The sequence below is a fragment of the Neopelma chrysocephalum genome, unplaced genomic scaffold (genome assembly GCF_003984885.1).
Source record: "Neopelma chrysocephalum unplaced genomic scaffold, ASM398488v2 Primary Assembly neopelma1_24, whole genome shotgun sequence".
NCBI classification, from domain to species: Eukaryota; Metazoa; Chordata; class Aves; order Passeriformes; family Pipridae; genus Neopelma; species Neopelma chrysocephalum.
In genome coordinates, this window is record NW_020897693.1 from 41,212,244 (window position 1) to 41,229,483 (window position 17,240).

The window sequence follows — 17,240 nt, forward strand, 5'->3', positions numbered from 1 at the left end:
TAGCAATGATGCCACTTAATTTCTTGCTCTTTTAAAAAAAATTCTTCTTCAAATTACATATATGGTAATTAATAAGCCACTGCAACTTTTCTCTGAATACAAACTTTTTTCAAAGTATCAATTTTTCCATATGTCAAATTGTTGAGAAGAAACTATTAAATCAGTGTGTCCTATCTTTTTTTTTTTTAAGTGGAGTCGCCCCATTCATCTCACTGAGATGTTGTAAAGCAATCCCATTGGAATAACAAACACTAGAGGAAAGTACATTGGAAAATTAGTTGTGCTGGCTAGCTCTGCAGAAGTTTGAGCACCATAAATTCAGTAAAAAAATCACACTTCATGAATGGGGCCAAAGTAAAATATTAAGCAGCTGTTCAGTAAATAAGCAATTTCCAAATAAATGAAAAACATACTTTATGGTTGCACAATTAACAGATAACACTGTAAACCACTCACCTGCTGATTTTTATATTTTTTAATTTTGCAGAGGGAGGATTTTTGGTGAATGTAATGCAGTAAGGACTCACAAACATATTTCAGGCAAACACTTGAGGGCTACATGTACACAAAAATACATTACCGTATGACTAATTTTAAAAGATAGTCATAAATATGAATGGACATACCTGTTCCTTCTCTTTCAACAGCTTCTCAAAAGCAAGAGCTTTTTCCTTCATTGAGTGAGACTCAAACTCTTTCTCTTTCAGCATCATTGAAAATTGCATATTAGTTTCCTGAAGTGCGCGGAATTCTGTTTCTTTTTCCCTACACCTTGCAACTATGTTTTCATTTTCTTCTTTCAGTTTTCGAATATCCATTTCTAAAATTAAATTTCTTTCTTTTAGATTAGTCACAGCTTGCTTCAAAAGCTCATTTTCATTTTCTTTGTTACTAAGATTTTCACTCACAGAAAGTAACTGATCACTTTTAGATTTAATTAATATGTCTTTTTCCCTAAGTGATTTCTGCAAGACATCATGTTTTTCTTTGATCTGCCTCATCTCTGACTCAGTCCCTTCTTGACTCTTTCTTTCAATCTCTGATGCTGTAGCAACAGAATCAGATAATCGCTGATTGTTTTCCTGAAGAGTCCTAATAGTTGACTCTTTTTCTTGCAACTTTTTTTTCAGTTGTTCCAACTCATCTTGAAGGAGTTTACACTCATCACTGAGTACTTCAGGAGGACTGTATTGAACACTTGAAAGTTGTGAAATGGTGGAAGCTGCTGCCAGAGATGGTGTTACCAAATCAAGTTTACTCAGGAGAAGATCCTTGGTGTTATAAAGCTGTCCTATGCTGTGCTGAACTTGTGCTAATTCCTGACTAAAACTTTTCAGCTTTTTCTCGTTCTGTTCATAACTCTGAATCAAGCCATTATAATCTACCTGCAGCTTTGAAGTACTATCACTTTCAACTGAAATTTGTGCTTGAAGCTTGTGTAACTCTTCTTGGAGATGAGCTGACTCATGCTGCATGTTCTGAACTGTGGTTATTACTTGTTGTTTCCACTCTTCCATTTTCTTTACTTGCTGTTTTAGTTTATCACGTTCTTGTAGAAGTTCCTCAAACTGGTTACTGTTCACACCTCCTGACCCGTTATCAGCACCTGTGCTGGATGTCTGCAAGACAGTCAATAAGGTTTGGCATTTTTGACTTAGAGCATCTATTTCGATATCTTTTTCGCGAATGATACGGGATAAATTCTGAATAGTTTCTCTAGACATGTCTTGACTGCTGTTTTCAGATCTGTTAGATAACTTTTTATTCTCCTCTTGCAACCTCACCAAAGCTGCTTCTTTAGCAGCAACCATGTCCATGATGTTACGATACTCTGTTTTTAACTGACTGTTTTCTCTTGTCTTTTCACTTAGAACTGCTAATACTTGTTCTCTTTCCCTAATATAAGCTTGCAGCTGCTGCTGAAGACCAAGAACATCCTGTCTATAGGAAGCTGAGGAAACTCTAGCATTGAGAGCTTGTATTTCTAAATCCTTCTCTTGAATGATCCGAGTAAGTTTCCCAACTTCATCCTTAGACAACTGATCAATCTGCTGACTTAGAGAAACATTCTTTTCATTTAGAAGCTTAATCTCCATCTCCCTTTCTTTTATACCTTTTACCAATCTTTCAATTTCAGCTTTAGATAAGTCATGTTTTTCATTTCCATTTTCTCCATTAAGAGTCTGAACTTTGGTTTCCTGAAAAAGATCAGAAGAATCAGTCTGAATAATCTGTCTCTCTTTGTGCAACTGAGTTTTAATTTGTTCAATTGTTTTCTGCAAATTTTTAATTTCCTCATCTTTCTCTAAAAAGAGTCTTTCATGTGTGACATTCATTTGCTCACACTGAAATCTGGACTCATCTATTTCTTTTCGCTGCTCCTGCAACGACTGCTGAAGTTTCACTGTTGTTTGATTCTGATCTTCGATTGTCTTTTTGTGAACTTCTATTTCTTCTTCAAGATTATTCCTAATCATTTTTAACTGTGTTACCTCACTTTCAAGTTCAATAATAATATCTAAAGTTTTAGGCTCCACCACAGGCGTGGATCTACTTTGCTGGTCCTTAAGGCGTTCAATTTCTTCTTTCAAATGATTATTTTCTTCCTTCATGACTGCAAGACTTCTGTCTTTTTCCTCCAAGTTCTGTTTGAAGACATCCTGCTTTTTTGACACTTTCATATATTCCTCAAGTTCCTGCTTCACCTGTAAGGCTTCATTTTTGTATTTTTCAATAAATACCTCTTTCTCTTTTAAGAGATCTGTCAACTGCTTTTGCCCACCTAAGCTAGTAGTCAACATCTCTTTTGTTTCCTGATGGTCAGCTTCCATCTGCTCAATGCTACTCTTAAGTTCAGCAATCTCGAAGTCTTTCTCTTGATGGAGCTTAACCAGGCGCTCATGTTCAAGCTGCAGTGCAGTGGTATCCATACTGCGGGCATTTGTTAATTCCTCAATAGTTTGCTTATACTTATGTGCTTGTTCCAAAAGCCTCTTCTCTGTCTGGTTTAATTCGCTCTCTAACTGTCTTTTTTCCATTTTCAAAGCCTCCACAACAGTGTCTTTTTCCAAGTAAACTTTATTTTTCTCAGAAACGGCATCACTTAACTCCTGTTTTAGTTCTTCAATGGTTGCTATGAGCTTTCCATTTTCTGTTCTGAGATCAGACAGAGACTTCTCTAAGTGTTCATTTACTTGTTTATTTTCTGAAATGTCATTCTGTAATTTTGCAATTTCTACTTCTCTTTCTTTCAGAATCAGACCTTGACAAGCATAGTTAGATTCCTCATTACTTTTTTCTGTTAACTTGCTCAAGGATACATGAAGTTCCTCCTCTCTTTCTTTTAGTCTATGCTGCAACTCTCCAATTTCTTTTTTACTATGTGAATTATAGTCTTGGGCTTTCCTTAATTGTTCCTGAAGATTTTTAATATTATCTTGTAGCTGCTGCTTAGTTATATGCAAATCATTAAGTGCATATGAACATTGGCTTAGTTTTTCTTTCTGACTATCTAACTCTTTAGTAATTTTCATTTTCTCAATTTCTAATTCTGATACTTTCTTTCTTTCAGAATCAACGTCAAATTTCAGCTGTTTGATGATACTATCAGTTTCTGTGTGTTGTTTTGAGAGCTGCTCTTTCAGTGTAATCATATGCTGAAATGAACATAAACAAAAGAATTAATTAAGACAGGACAACTAGATGAACTATGCATTTCATTTTCATCCTCTAAACAATAAAAAAATTGAGAAAAACCAAAAATGTTTCTTAGTTGCCAATGTAAGTTAGCAAGTAGTATCAACTAGTCAATGCTAAGTTAACTAAAACCAAGTATCAAATACGGACAGATTACACTTCACAAAAAAAAAAATCTCCCCTAAAAGAAATCTAACCACCTGATGAAAGAAAATAAAAAAAAGACTACCTAAAAATTAAGAACTGTCAGAATTTGTCAAGGCAGTTCGAATGCAGCAAATACTCAGTGCTTAAAAAAAGGGCGGCACTACATTTAAAATAGCTGTACATTCTATTTTCAACTTCTTGTTTGAGCTTATTTTTAAACAAGATTTGCTTGGATTCATTTCACAGGAAAAACTTTAAATGTTCAATTCCATGTAGTAAACCAATCTTGAAAACAGATAGCTTGCAACTCTTAAGTTTACAGGTCAAATATATAAGAACTGTAACAAAAAAGTATAATTTAATTCTGATTACATATAATTGGTGACCTTTTTTACTCCACAAATGCTTGCATTATAAAGAACTTGTAATTCAGTAACTTAAATATTCAACATAATTAAAAACTATGAAAGGAAAAAAGTTTAAAAAAATCATTCATATAATTCAGACAGATCAGAATATTAGCAGGTTAAATTCCACCAGAAATCTTGCAATGAAAAATCAGGTACTATTTAACTGGACTTTGTAAAGTAACATCTGTTATAGATAGCTGACATGCTGTACTATTTCTTTGTCCATAACAAGGGGGTTCCTTGCACTTCAGAATTTTGCACTGAGATGGTAGATATGGAGAAACACTAGTTCCAATATTTTTTTAAGCCTCAGAGGATAACTTATTTCCCTGCTATCTATGTTCAAAGATCAACTTAAAAGATAAACTCACATAAATAAATGTTAAACATTTATTTAGCAGTTTAATAATTAGTTGCATTATTTATTACCTGAGTAGCTTCTTGATTCTGCTTATCTAGTTCTTCCAACTCCGCTATTAATGTTTCTCTTTCCGCAATGCTTTCATCTAATTCATGTTCTTTCCTTTCCAAATCTTGTCTTAACTGATTTAATTCTGAATTCTGATCCTCTGTATTCGGAGAAAGAATATTCTCATGTTTATGTTGTGCACTCATCAGTTCCTTCTCAAGTCCCTCAAGACAAAAAAAAAAATTATAAATATTAGACTTTATCTTGGTGAAATTTATGAACTGTTTTGATTTGAGATTGTTTCCTTTCCCCTCCTCAACTAAAAACAAAGCATGCATTTTCATGTTAGAATTTGTAAGCCTATATGAATACTACCCCAGTTAAAAATTCTTCATTGTGAATTATTTGTCTGTACCATTCATACATACACACTTATTTCCTCATCACTTCCTTTAGGAGTGCAGTTTATAAACTTCCGCACAAAAAGCCACGGTACGGTAAGAAATTATATCCTCCTCTGAGATATGGATTGACAGCTGGGATAATCAACTACCATATCTGCATGAGACACCCTAAATGTGGAATACTGCATGGGGAGACAGGAAGTTTTAATCAAGGGCACCTGAATAATATCATTATGAAAAACGCTATGGGAACCCCTGAATGCATGCAAAACACAGAAGACCTCAGTTGAAAGATACTTTGGATACAAAGCAAACTAAACCAAATCTCTCAAGTCTGAGAGTTTATAAAGGACCAAGTCAACCATGACAAAAATTAAGCGTGTTCCACTGCTTAACTTCATCAGCAAGACGGAATGTAGTATTATTACACTACTATATAGAAAAAGAGAGATATTTTACAACTGATAAGTGTCAAAACTGAAACATCCTAAAGCAGAAGTAGAAAATGACACATTTTACAGAATGTACTATTAATACTTTAAAAATATATGTTACAGCTGTCTAAGAAACAACGAGATACATAGAACTCTGTGGAGTTTCACAAATCAAAATGTATTCTTTCCATCAATTCCATGTGCAAATATAGAATAAAACAACAATTATTTCCTTTTACATTACAATGTTATTTATGTAGAAGTGTGAATGCTCAAAAAACTCCCATATAGTGCCAAAATACGTGTTTTCCATCAGTTACTACTGTTGGGAACTTTTCTGTTGGCCTAACTTAGAAACTGCTTTACCTGATTTAAACTGGAAAGTCTTGCTATTTCGTTTTCCGCTTCTATAAAAGAAAATGAAATAAAATACATAATTTTACTACTTTTCAAACAATGATAAAACCAAATCATTCTCCCACCTTGCCCCTACAGAACTCTGCTGCTCTGAAGAGAATTTTTTCACAGCATTTTGTGATGACATGCACAAGTGCTGTCAAATGCACCAACAGTCACTACCGCAAAGCAGCGCATTACTTTTACAACTGATTCCACATTAGGAGGACTTTGGTACTGCAGCTTATCAGTTATGCAATATTAAAGTATTTTCTACCTACATATATATTTCTTGAACTGGCACGTGACAGTGTTTCCTTAAGGAGAAGATATTAGCAACTGAGTGCCTTTATACACACAACAGAAGTACTTTCAGAATTTAAACAAACAACTGCTATTGAGGCTTACTTACTTTTAAAGAAAAAAAACCCCTACCAAACAGTTGGCAGACATGATTACTTACCCTATCAGAAACCCCTGTGATAATCATGATAGCCCTAACTACATCTCCTGCTTAGCCTTACTTCAATAGATAATGCTTTTCTAAAGCAGCAACATTTAAAAGGTACATATTCTCATATTCTGTTCCAAATTTATAAAATATTGAGTTTTAAAAGTGAAAACCTGTGAAAATATACTAAAAATAAAAAACATTAATTAAAAAATCATCATCTTAGTACCCGATAATGCTTGCTGTAGTCTGACAACATCTTGTGGTAATGATGTCTTTGACTGGAGCTTCTCCTGTTCATTCAAGAGAGCACCTTGCTCTGCCACAGATCTTTGAAGCACGCTAAACTCATATTTAAGTTTTTCATAATCTTGTGCTAGTTGAATTTTTTCTAGCTTTGCCAATTCTTGCTCTTTCAGAAGATTTTTGTTTTCTGCTTTGGCAGAAGACAATTCGTGATTTAACTCTCTTATTTCATCCTCAACCTGCAACTCTTCTGCTTTTCCTCCTTGTAGACTCTGAGCATTTCTTTTCTGTTCAGTAATTTTAGAGTCATCCATGGCATCAGTGCTCACACCATCTAAAAGGCAAAAGAGATTGTTTGCAATATTAACCAAAACCATCACTCTAGATCTTTTACTTAAGTCTCTTCTTCCACCTCTTCTCCTGACAGAGGGAAATAGCCTAAAATGAAGATATGATCATCATCAACAGAAAGTTTACTTAAATAGGTTTAACATTTGAGGCTGTGCTATACATGTTACTAGTTTGTTAAGTAGCTTCTTGAATACTTAGATATGCCTGGCTCAAAATAATTTTAAAAGGTAAGGGTTGCAAGACATATTTTGTTCACAATTTATTTAGAATATACTTGATCCCCACCTCTCTTGGTGAGGAGATGACAGAAGGTAATTTATCAGGACTTGGAATCCCTCAATTTTCTAAGAACAATTTATCAAATGCCACCTAATTCAAATTGATGCAAAATCTATTTATAATTTAATTAAATTTCAAAGGTTTGCCAAATGGTTGCTATAGAGAAAAATTTGCTACAAATGATTTGCTAAATGATGCACAAAATTTTTCCACCTGAAGAAAAACATTTTTCAGAAATAACGTTTTTACAGATCCATCATACTATCATGACATCCATATTTCTGTACAATCCTCTGTAATTTCCTAGTAAGTTAGAATGTACAAAAAGGCATCATCAAGAGTGAACAGAAAAATTAAATGAAAGCACACTGCTTGTGAATTCACTTCACTTGTCCCTGCCCCAGTCCCTATTATGATGTCAGACAGAATGAACTAAACAAAAATATAAAATACTGTACTTCCTCAAAAGCATGGGCAGTATTTATTTTGCAGATAACTGGTAATGCAATAAAAAAGGGATTTCTGCCTTTGACTTCATTAAATTAGGTCTGCTGGTGTATGTGCATGGAGTAAAAAACAATTACATCTTAACAGGCATCTGATTTTAGAAATAAATTCCTTATCAGTACTATCTTAGAAGTAAAGAGGCTGTGAGAATACTTCTCTTCTTACCAGGAAGGGAATGGATCTCTCATTCCAGGAGAGTATATACTCTTTAAGAAGTCCAAGTTTTAACAGATAATAAAGTAGAGGTTTACAAGCAAATCTTATATATTTGTGCAAAGCCCCTAGAGGAAACCTACCTGACATGAGTATTTTTAGGGAATATGAAATACCTACAAGACAACAAAAAGTTCTCTGTGGGAACTAATGAGCTTCTCCTACGTTCTAGTCCCACCACAGACTAAGGAGTGGTCCTTACAGCAATCATAGTTTGGTTTGTGTTGGAAGGGACTTTAAAGATCATCCAGTTTCAACACCTGTGTCACGGGCAGGGTTGCACCCACTAGATCAGGTTGCTCAGGGCCCTATTCAACCTGGCCTTGAGCACTTCCAGAGATGAGGCATCCTCAACTTCTCTGGGCAACCTGTTCCAGTGTCTCACTACTCAATCCTTGAGCTTTCCAAAGTAACCCAATTGGCACAGAGTACTTCTCATAAAAGTCATGTGCTGATATTTTCTTATCTTCAATTCTATATGTCTCATCCACAACTATATTCAATGTAAGTTGAAAAAAAACCTAGAAAGTGTATAATTTAGAGCACAATGACTAATATGTATAGAAAATGACCCCCCAGACTGATATATGTCAGAGATGAAATGCTATCATTCCAATGTTCATGCCAACCAGAGTGAATATAAGATGCAGGACAGGACACAAGTATCTTAAACAGGAAGTGAAATTGAAATTCAAATTCCTAAACATCGCGTATTTGATATCCACTACACTGCTACATGCATATTCAATGCACAACCAAAATTCACTCTACATGAAATGAAAAAGAAAGCATGGGGTAACAAAGACCTTGCTGCAATCGGTTCTCAAGCTCTTCAATTCGCTCTTCATATTCACTCAGTTCTTCTCTGTGTCGACGACTTATCTCTACTAACTTTTGTCTGTGTGCATCCTGCAATACTGACAGTTCATGCTGATGTTCATCTATTTCTTGACTTAAATTCTGTTTGAGCTCCTAAAAAATATCATTAGAGAAACAAAATGGCAAAATATAGGACAGCATCTTATGAAAAAACAATGTAATAAAAAGTAAGATGTTTTCCCCAGTCAAATTAAAGGATTTATTAAAAGAATCTCTCACAGGACACATCAAGTTTCTTGATTTTTGTTGATCTGGATTTTTTAAACGTTAAATGAAATTCCTTTAAAAATTATGTTTTTACAAATAGTATGCTCTACACAACAGCAAATATTAAACCAATGTACAGAGATCACAGGTGTTACAAAGAAAGTGGATACACTAGGACATATTTCCAGTAACTTTCAGGGATGACAGCAAATTCGTATTTTGCATCTTCAAAAAAGGCAAGATGTTTCTAAGAAAGGAGAAATTATTTTCTGTTTCAGTTTCATAACTCATCAACAGCTTCACAAAGTGATTTGCTCTCATAAATACCAATGTAATTTTTTCAAGCTTACATACTGTATTAAATCATACAAACACCCTTTCTCAGAGTAACTGTTTTTAAATATTGTACTGCTGACTGAAATATTGCTGTGCTATTACATGCCCACGTGCATTTTTAATCATGTAAGTGCTAGTGGTAATTAAAATATTTACAAGTCATGTGACCATATGCAAAACCATGAAGAATAAAGGCTTCAGAGAAGATGAGTTTGTCATCTTACCTTAACAATATTCTGTAGTTGGTATATTTCACTTTGTTCAGCATCATTTGTGCCTTGCACTTTTGAGGACTGAAAAAAGAAAAACCACATTTCCAAATGAAAATTATGATAAATATGTGTATTTTTCATGTAAGTGCTTCCTCTATTGATAGTCAAAAGTACAAAACAACAAAGCTAACATGAAGCAAAACCAAAATCCACAGTAATTTTGATTTTTTAAAAAAACATTATAATGGAAACATTTTAATTTTCCATGGATTTTTATTATTACATGCATATGTGTAAAAGTTTGGAGTGTGAGGTATTATTGCACGTAATAAGACAACAGGGTTGCTTAATTTTGAGTATTTCCACATGGGAAAAGCATACCTCTGAAATCAGGCTATACCTTGAAAAATGGTGATCCACATCACCAACAGCTTGAAAGATTATACTCTTTCTTGTCTCAACAGACCATAAATTAAAACTGACATATCAAGGACTGAGAGAAGAGCAAGTAAAAACAGTATGCAAGTATCCAACTATTACTTTGAACAGTACTGTGCTATCAATATAACATCAATATCATAGCCAGGAAGAAGGAAAATTTTTTTTGAAAAGTTGCACAAAAACGAAACCCTGAAGCAGCATTCTAGGCAAATGGTCATGAAACCCTTTACCTAACTTGACAAATCATGCATAAAAGCATCACAAAAAAGCATATGGAAGTTAGTCACTCAATGTGTCCCCTGTCACGTGTCAGCAAGAGGTTTCAGCTTTTCCATTGAAATATACTGCTTCTGGAAATTTTTCAGTATGAACTCTTAAAACATCCACTCCAAAACCACCAAATGCAATGGAAATGATATAACTTGGAAGGGAGAGGGAAGGGCAAAGTAGAGGAAAAACCACTCACCACTGCAATCTGCTTCCAGTGGTCAACCTCAGATTCGAGCCTTGAAACTTCATTGGACAGTCTGTTTATTTCTTGTTGTGACCAGATTATATCTCCAAAGTCCATGTCATCTCCTTCAAAACCTGAGGAATGTCTGACCCCTGGAACATAGGAAGCTGAGGCAGTAGCTGGTGGTAAAACACCAGCTCCTAACTGTGCAGTCTGAGCAGCTGTCTGTACTTTCTGCAGTTGTTCCTGTAGCACATTCTGTCTGGCTTTTAGATGGCTGATTTCCACCTGAATATACAAAATAAAATGCACTGTTTGAATAAGAAGAATATCAAAATACAGTTTACTTTACTCTTTGGGGCGTTATGAAATATAAACCAAACAACTCCCCCCCAGCACAAATTACTGATCACTTTCACAAAAAAAAAAAAAAAAGAAAAAAGAAAAGAAAAAAAAAGAACAAAAAGCCCAAACGCTCTCATAGTGGAGAAATAAAGTCTTAGCTCATGCGTTATAAAGGACACGTATATTTTTTTTAGCAGCCAAGGTACACAAGTACTATAACAAGACTCAGGCTAACAGGTTATAAAAAAATTTAAATATATAAAGAGGGTATTCAGACATGAAAGTCAGGCAATACATGACGCCTCCCCAGTTATTTTTATTACATTTTACTTCTTTTAATAACTCAGTGTATTGAAAATCTACATATTTGCAAGAGAGTGAAATTAGCTGCACGCAATTTTCTCATAAAAACTCTTTTATTGTATTTAAGAAGCAGAATTTTATACATCTCATTCTGCTTCCTTGAGCTCTCACATGCATTTATGAATAAAGCAGAAATAAAACTACATTTGTGTACCTCTAGGCATACTGGCAACTTTCTTAATTTAAAAGGCTATGAAATCTCATGTTACACAGTAGGTTATAAAGCTGGTGTTTCCATCACAGAGGGACATCTTACAAATTTGGAAAGCTAGCTCTGTTCCCTTTAATTGTGTATGTTAAGATAAATAATGATATCTACAGACAAAATAACTGCTTCAAATAAGAATTTGCTCCTGTTGCCTTCTTTAAAGGTAACTGAATCAGAAATACAAAGCAGTTGAGTGTCATTTCTCACAGCAATCCCAGAAACAACAGAAATTGTGACAGCTGCACGACATTCCCAGAGTGTTTTCTCATCTCAACTGTCTCGTGACAGCTCTGCTTACATTACATGACTCAATGAAATATATGTCTTAGTTGACATTAACAAAACAAGAAACCGTAGGTGTGACCAGTATTTCTACTGGAAGAGAAGAGATACTATAACAAAGAACTTAAACACCACAACAGATAAATATTGGACATATGTACTGAGATATTTTACTCTGTATCCTACCTCTTTCTGTTGAAGCTGATTGCGGTACTCTATAGATAACTGCTTTATTTGCAACTCTGCTGCTTCATGCTTTTCTTCTAAGTCACTACAGACTTTTCTCAGTCTATCATTCTAGCAAAAATAAGAAATTAACATTGGTAAGCTCAGCACAGTTCTTAAAGAATCAGAAAAGCACAAGGGTAATGAAGAGTAAAGAAACAAATCGTACAGATTTCTCGTGTTATTTCATTCAAAAAACACAGTAACAGCAATATCCGGGTGTGGGCCCAAAAATCAGGTTCACGTCCAAGCTTTCTGTTTTTATATGGCATGGACTCTGGCTCACTTTCAGATAAAAGTTTTGTGATGACCAGAGGTAAATGGCAAGAATAAAAAGAAAATCAGGACTGAATTACATCTTAGGAAGATTTACAGGTGGAATTTAAGAATGGCCATAAAGCACAAATTGGAGCTAATATCCAGTGTTCTCTCTCCAACAGCAGCTGGCAAGAAACTAGAAAAAGGAAAAGCAGGAACAGTTATGTCCCCAAAATACTACATTAACTTCACAGTGCTCTTGAGAACTGAAGACATAAAAGAAAGTTGTTGGTTTAGAGACATAAATAAAGCCACAAGGCCAAGTCCTGTAAGAGCGCAGAAAGCCACTTTCCACAAGGGCACATGGGATTTGTAAACAGTTTTGGAAGACCAGGAGGAGCCATGGCTATGTCAGAATGACCACAGGGTAGGGCAACACAGAGAGAGAACATCACCAGGAAACACACCCACCCTGTGCCTGAAGCTGCTGCAAAAGACACACTGCCCTGCACCAGCAGACATTCTACATCTGCTTGTACTTGTGGTCATATATGAAACTTGACCTAGAGCTAAAACGTATGAAAACTTAAAGAATTTTTGCATTTTCAAGCTTTTCAGTCTATTGTTGCAGTCCAAGTCCACATGACAGGCAGGTATAGTCAGGGATGCAATAAAAGGTGAAAACTTGCACCACATGCATACTCCAGTAAAACAATGTATCTCCCTGACTGTGATGGCAGTTTGTCACAAAGAGTCACATTCTAATATCACAATCACCCTGGTTTCTAGATTTACCCAGGGACAAGCAATTTCAGTGCAATATTTCACCTTTATACGAAACAAATGTTATGTAGTGCTTTTAATTACAATAGTGTTCCAAAGCTTCTTACTTCAAACTTTTGTGCTGCATTAATACTTTCTATTTCTCTGAGTCTAGAATTGGACACGTGGAGTTCTGTTGCTGCATCTGAAAGAAAGTGAAAATTTTCATTTTTATTAAAATCCTTTTAATCTGTTAAGTAGACAGCAGTTAAGAACAGTTATTAATACATATGTTACTTTACGCTGCTTTAATGTTCATGCCTAGGTAAACAACAAAGGTTGTTTTTATAAGAACACCGACAGAATTATTTGTCAGATAGTCTTTCCGAACCAAATTTAGTTAACTCATATCTAGGCTTTAAGTCAAATCAAAACCCTAACACATTAGAATAGATTTCAGCTTTAAAATAAGGGAAATGAAAACATTTTACTTGACTATTTTGTGTTCCTGAATCTGTTTCTCATTTACGACTTTGCCCCTGACATGACACTTGTGTGTTCCTTTGTAATATCTTGTGAAGTTTCAAAACAAGAATTAGTTCCATTAAATGCACACAGCAGTGACTAAACCTTCAGGAAAAAAAACCAACAAAACCCATAAGACTCACTTTCATTTACAAAGGTAACACATCTACCATCCCAGTTTATCCCATACAAAAAGCACATCCCTGGATACAGTTTAATGATCAACCTTCCTCAAACTATGTTAACTGATCCCATGTCCCACTTTTAATGGACAGAAATACCACATTTCATTTTACCAATGAGAAATCATCCTGAATTGACTATAAAGCAATCCTGACAATTTTTCAAATTTTGAAATAAACATAATTTCCAGGTAAATACTGAATTTCATAATTTCCTATGTGCTATTTAAAACTGATGCAACTCAAGCACTGCAGAGGCAACAATCTACCCATAAAAACTATGAAACAAAGATGTCAAAGTCTATAATGCACAAACAACGTTCTCAGTTCTCATGGTAGTCAAAGCACTGAATGTAAGGGATAATACTAAAAATTAGGGAACTTTTAGAAACTAGGAAATTACAAAAAGGAAAGTAAGGAACTATTTAAAAAGTGTTCTTTAGGCCACAAAGTACTTTAAAGTCTCTACAGATGAGTACTTGAATGCCACCACATTTTTTACACCCTCAAGTCCAGCAACCCATACAAATCTATTAATCTGAAATTTTTAGGACACCAAACTTGTTCTCAGCAGTATCTAGCAATGAAGTATACCTGGAAGTAACTACTGAGCATCAGTACATCTCTTTGCACAAACTCATGCACAAATATGTGAACTGAAATCACAATTTATCTTTTATAAAAGCAAAACAAACACGCCAGGTGACTGCGTAGTTCAGGAGCTAAGTTTCCAAACTAAACTAATATGGATTGTGAAATTTAGAACAATTCTAAGCAAGTCTTTCAGAAAAGTGAAAAAAAAAAAAGATAATTTCACATTTTTAAGAATAAATTTCTCTCTTCTGAGCGTTTTACCTGTATTACCAAAAAACTCATCCATGAGACATGTAGTATCAGCTTGCCAACAAGATTTATACAATACACACTTTCACAATATACTTTCATAATGCTTCATAGATGAGAGGTTGCAAACGAAGTAGAATTGCTTAATCACACATTTAAGAGGACTATTCAGAAGTCTTAGCTGTTCTTTGTGGTTGCTATTCTTACCATCAATTTGAGAAAGCTAGTTTTGAAAATAATTTATAGTTACAAGAAGATAAACAATACTAGGGGTATTAACCTACTGATATTTATTACATTGGGGACCCCTGGTGGCCTAGTGGTTAGCATGCGGGACTCTCACCGCTGCGACCCAGGTTCAAATCCCAGTCCCCCCGGGCAGATGGAGCCCGTTAGCCCTGTGAGGCCATCCATCTATGAGAAGGTCACTCTAAACAAACCTACGTCCTGAGGACCTCACTGCCATTGTCCAAGCTTGCTTGGCCCCGGCAGATGAACCTTAGGATTAAAGGGTGGGCTCAGTTCAGCGCAGGCTGTGTCTCACCTAAAAAATCCATTGCGCAGGCTGGAAAGGTAAAAGACCTTTCCCCAGATCTTCGTTCGCGAAGACTGGCCATTATTATTATTATTATTTATTACATTATAGAACTGCCTAAGAGAAAAAAAGTATTAAAAATTTGTAACAAAACTCATTATTAAAAATATAAGGAAAATACTATATTCTAGGCTAGATTTACTATTGCTTTACTGAATATCTTACACTGATGTCTTGGCTTTTTTGTTCTTTCTGGTTTAAACATAAATCGTTCTAGTCTCTAATCCCTATAAAACACGGGCCATGTTCTCCTACTTGGCTGTAGGAGAGTTGTAGAACCTGACAGGTTTGTCTGGGCCCAACTGAAATATAAACAAAACTACCAGAAACACTGGACCTTTGCCTGAGTGACACGTCAGACTTAGATCACACCAGTGGCAAAATAACCTCTGTACTGCTACAACTCGACAGTTTCATGAAACCAGTCAAAAAGCAGCTAATCAGCTGGGGGGGGTTAGATAAACTAAGCAAGCAGAATGGAAGAAGAGTGTTTGTCTGGGTGCTTTCATTACAGATCAACACAACACTTCACACAATTAGAAACTTCCGAATAATAAGCCTAGAACAGGTTCACTTATGCTATTACAGCCAGGGAATATGTTTGTTTATTCTCCATATCCTGAGGTCACAGGGGCAGAACAAAAACGAAAACAAAAGCAGCAAAGCCGGCAGCCCTCCTGAAAGGCACCAAGCTGGAACCAGCTCCTCCCGGCCGGCGGGTCCCAGAGGAGCCCGGCAGCCGGAGGAAAGGCTCCCTGGCGGAACCAGGCCCGCCCCGCAGCTCCGAGCCCCCCTTACCGCCCACTTCCTCGGCGCCCTCCAGCAGGATGTCCTTGGTGAAGCTGGAGATCTGCCCGGTGAGCGAGGACAGGCTGTCGCCCACCTGCCCCAGGGACTGGCCCAGCCCCGAGCCCAGCCCGCCCAGCCACGACGCCATCGCTGCTCCGAGCGCTCCGGCCCTCGGTTGGCCCCGCCGGCCGGGCCCTGCGGCCGCTTCCCGCGGGCCGAGGGGCCGCCTCCGCCTCCCTTCTCCTCGCTGGGGTGGGTCGCGGCTCTTATTGCGGGCTCAGCACACCGGGATCGGCGACTCCTCCGCCGGCGCCGCGCGCATCCTCCCGGCACAGCTCGGCTCGTCCCGTCGCGGCTCAGCGGCTCCTGCCGGCGGCTCCAGCCGCTGCCACCTCAACGGCCGCCATGACACCCCTCCTAAACACCATAGAGAGCGGCGGCTCGGACTAGAGCGCCTCCGCGGGGGCGGATATGGCGTAAGCGGCGGCGGAGGATGCCGGGACAGTGGCGGAGCGGCGGGAGGGGCCAGGAGGCGGTGGATGGTGGTGCGTCGCGATTAACGAGATTGGTGACAGCCCGTGTGATTAACGCGAACCCGCCCCTCGGGACTGACCTGGGCCCTATGCCAATAGCAAATCAGTGTCCGAGTGCTACGTGAACAGAGACAATTTGTGTTTGAATATGTGTTTTTACAAAACACACAAGTTCCTGAAGACCCCGCTGCTTCGCGTGTAAATGGAATGGATACTTGCTTGGATTTCGAGCCACAACCCCAACATTGGTCCATTACGAAGTTCTTTTTGGTTTTGATCGAATGAGGTATTTAAAATTACTTGGGACTACAAGGAGTATTCGGACTGTTACAGAAAATGCAGTATTAAATCAGTCGGAACAATAGTGATACAAAAAAATTGCCAATACTGGAAATAAAATACAGGGCAGCTGGCTCAGTGCTGTGATATAGCATGAAATGTAAACACGTATCTTTATCAGTTTTATTAATTTACAGCATTGGGTTTAATGAAGATGGAAAGTTTACAATGCTCAAAAGAGCGTGGTTCAACAAAACCCATCTGGGCCCACAAGACAGTAAAGATGTGTCATCTTTTCCAGTAGTGGTTGGCTAATTAATTTTTATGGGAAACTGTTAATATTTTTCAACTAAGATCACAGGTGTCCTTCAGACTTTTAAAATACTTAAGGATGATAAAAATGTCTTTTACTGTGGTTAATTTCACAATTAAGTACCAAGTATGGCAAGTAGACAATAAAGTAGCACACAGGCCTTTTTGTCCCACTCTTTTTAATTACTGGTCTCGAAAAATTAGAAATGGACTGTTTAGCATCACAACTAATTTTTTTAGCTGACTTCATCCACTTTTGATAAGGGT

The 17,240-nt window shown here is 36.8% G+C and overlaps 1 protein-coding gene across 2 annotated transcripts in view; it reads right to left on the reverse strand.

Moving 5' to 3' along the window:
* Window positions 1-16,294, reverse strand: part of TRIP11 (thyroid hormone receptor interactor 11) — a 34,078-nt gene extending 17,784 nt beyond the window's left edge. The window contains exons 1-10 of one of the 2 annotated variants that reach the window (XM_027673602.1): window positions 15,859-16,293; window positions 13,044-13,120; window positions 11,857-11,967; window positions 10,485-10,760; window positions 9,590-9,658; window positions 8,750-8,915; window positions 6,577-6,927; window positions 5,867-5,907; window positions 4,683-4,886; window positions 627-3,656 (exon numbers count right to left, since the gene is read on the reverse strand). In XM_027673602.1, the coding sequence (XP_027529403.1) occupies window positions 627-3,656; window positions 4,683-4,886; window positions 5,867-5,907; window positions 6,577-6,927; window positions 8,750-8,915; window positions 9,590-9,658; window positions 10,485-10,760; window positions 11,857-11,967; window positions 13,044-13,120; window positions 15,859-15,997 (4,464 nt within the window). In that variant the 5' untranslated portion in view covers window positions 15,998-16,293. Of the gene's footprint in view, window positions 1-626; window positions 3,657-4,682; window positions 4,887-5,866; window positions 5,908-6,576; window positions 6,928-8,749; window positions 8,916-9,589; window positions 9,659-10,484; window positions 10,761-11,856; window positions 11,968-13,043; window positions 13,121-15,858 lie in introns of both variants that reach the window. The other variant, XM_027673612.1, reaches the window with a different exon arrangement.
* Window positions 16,295-17,240: the final 946 nt, after the last annotated feature.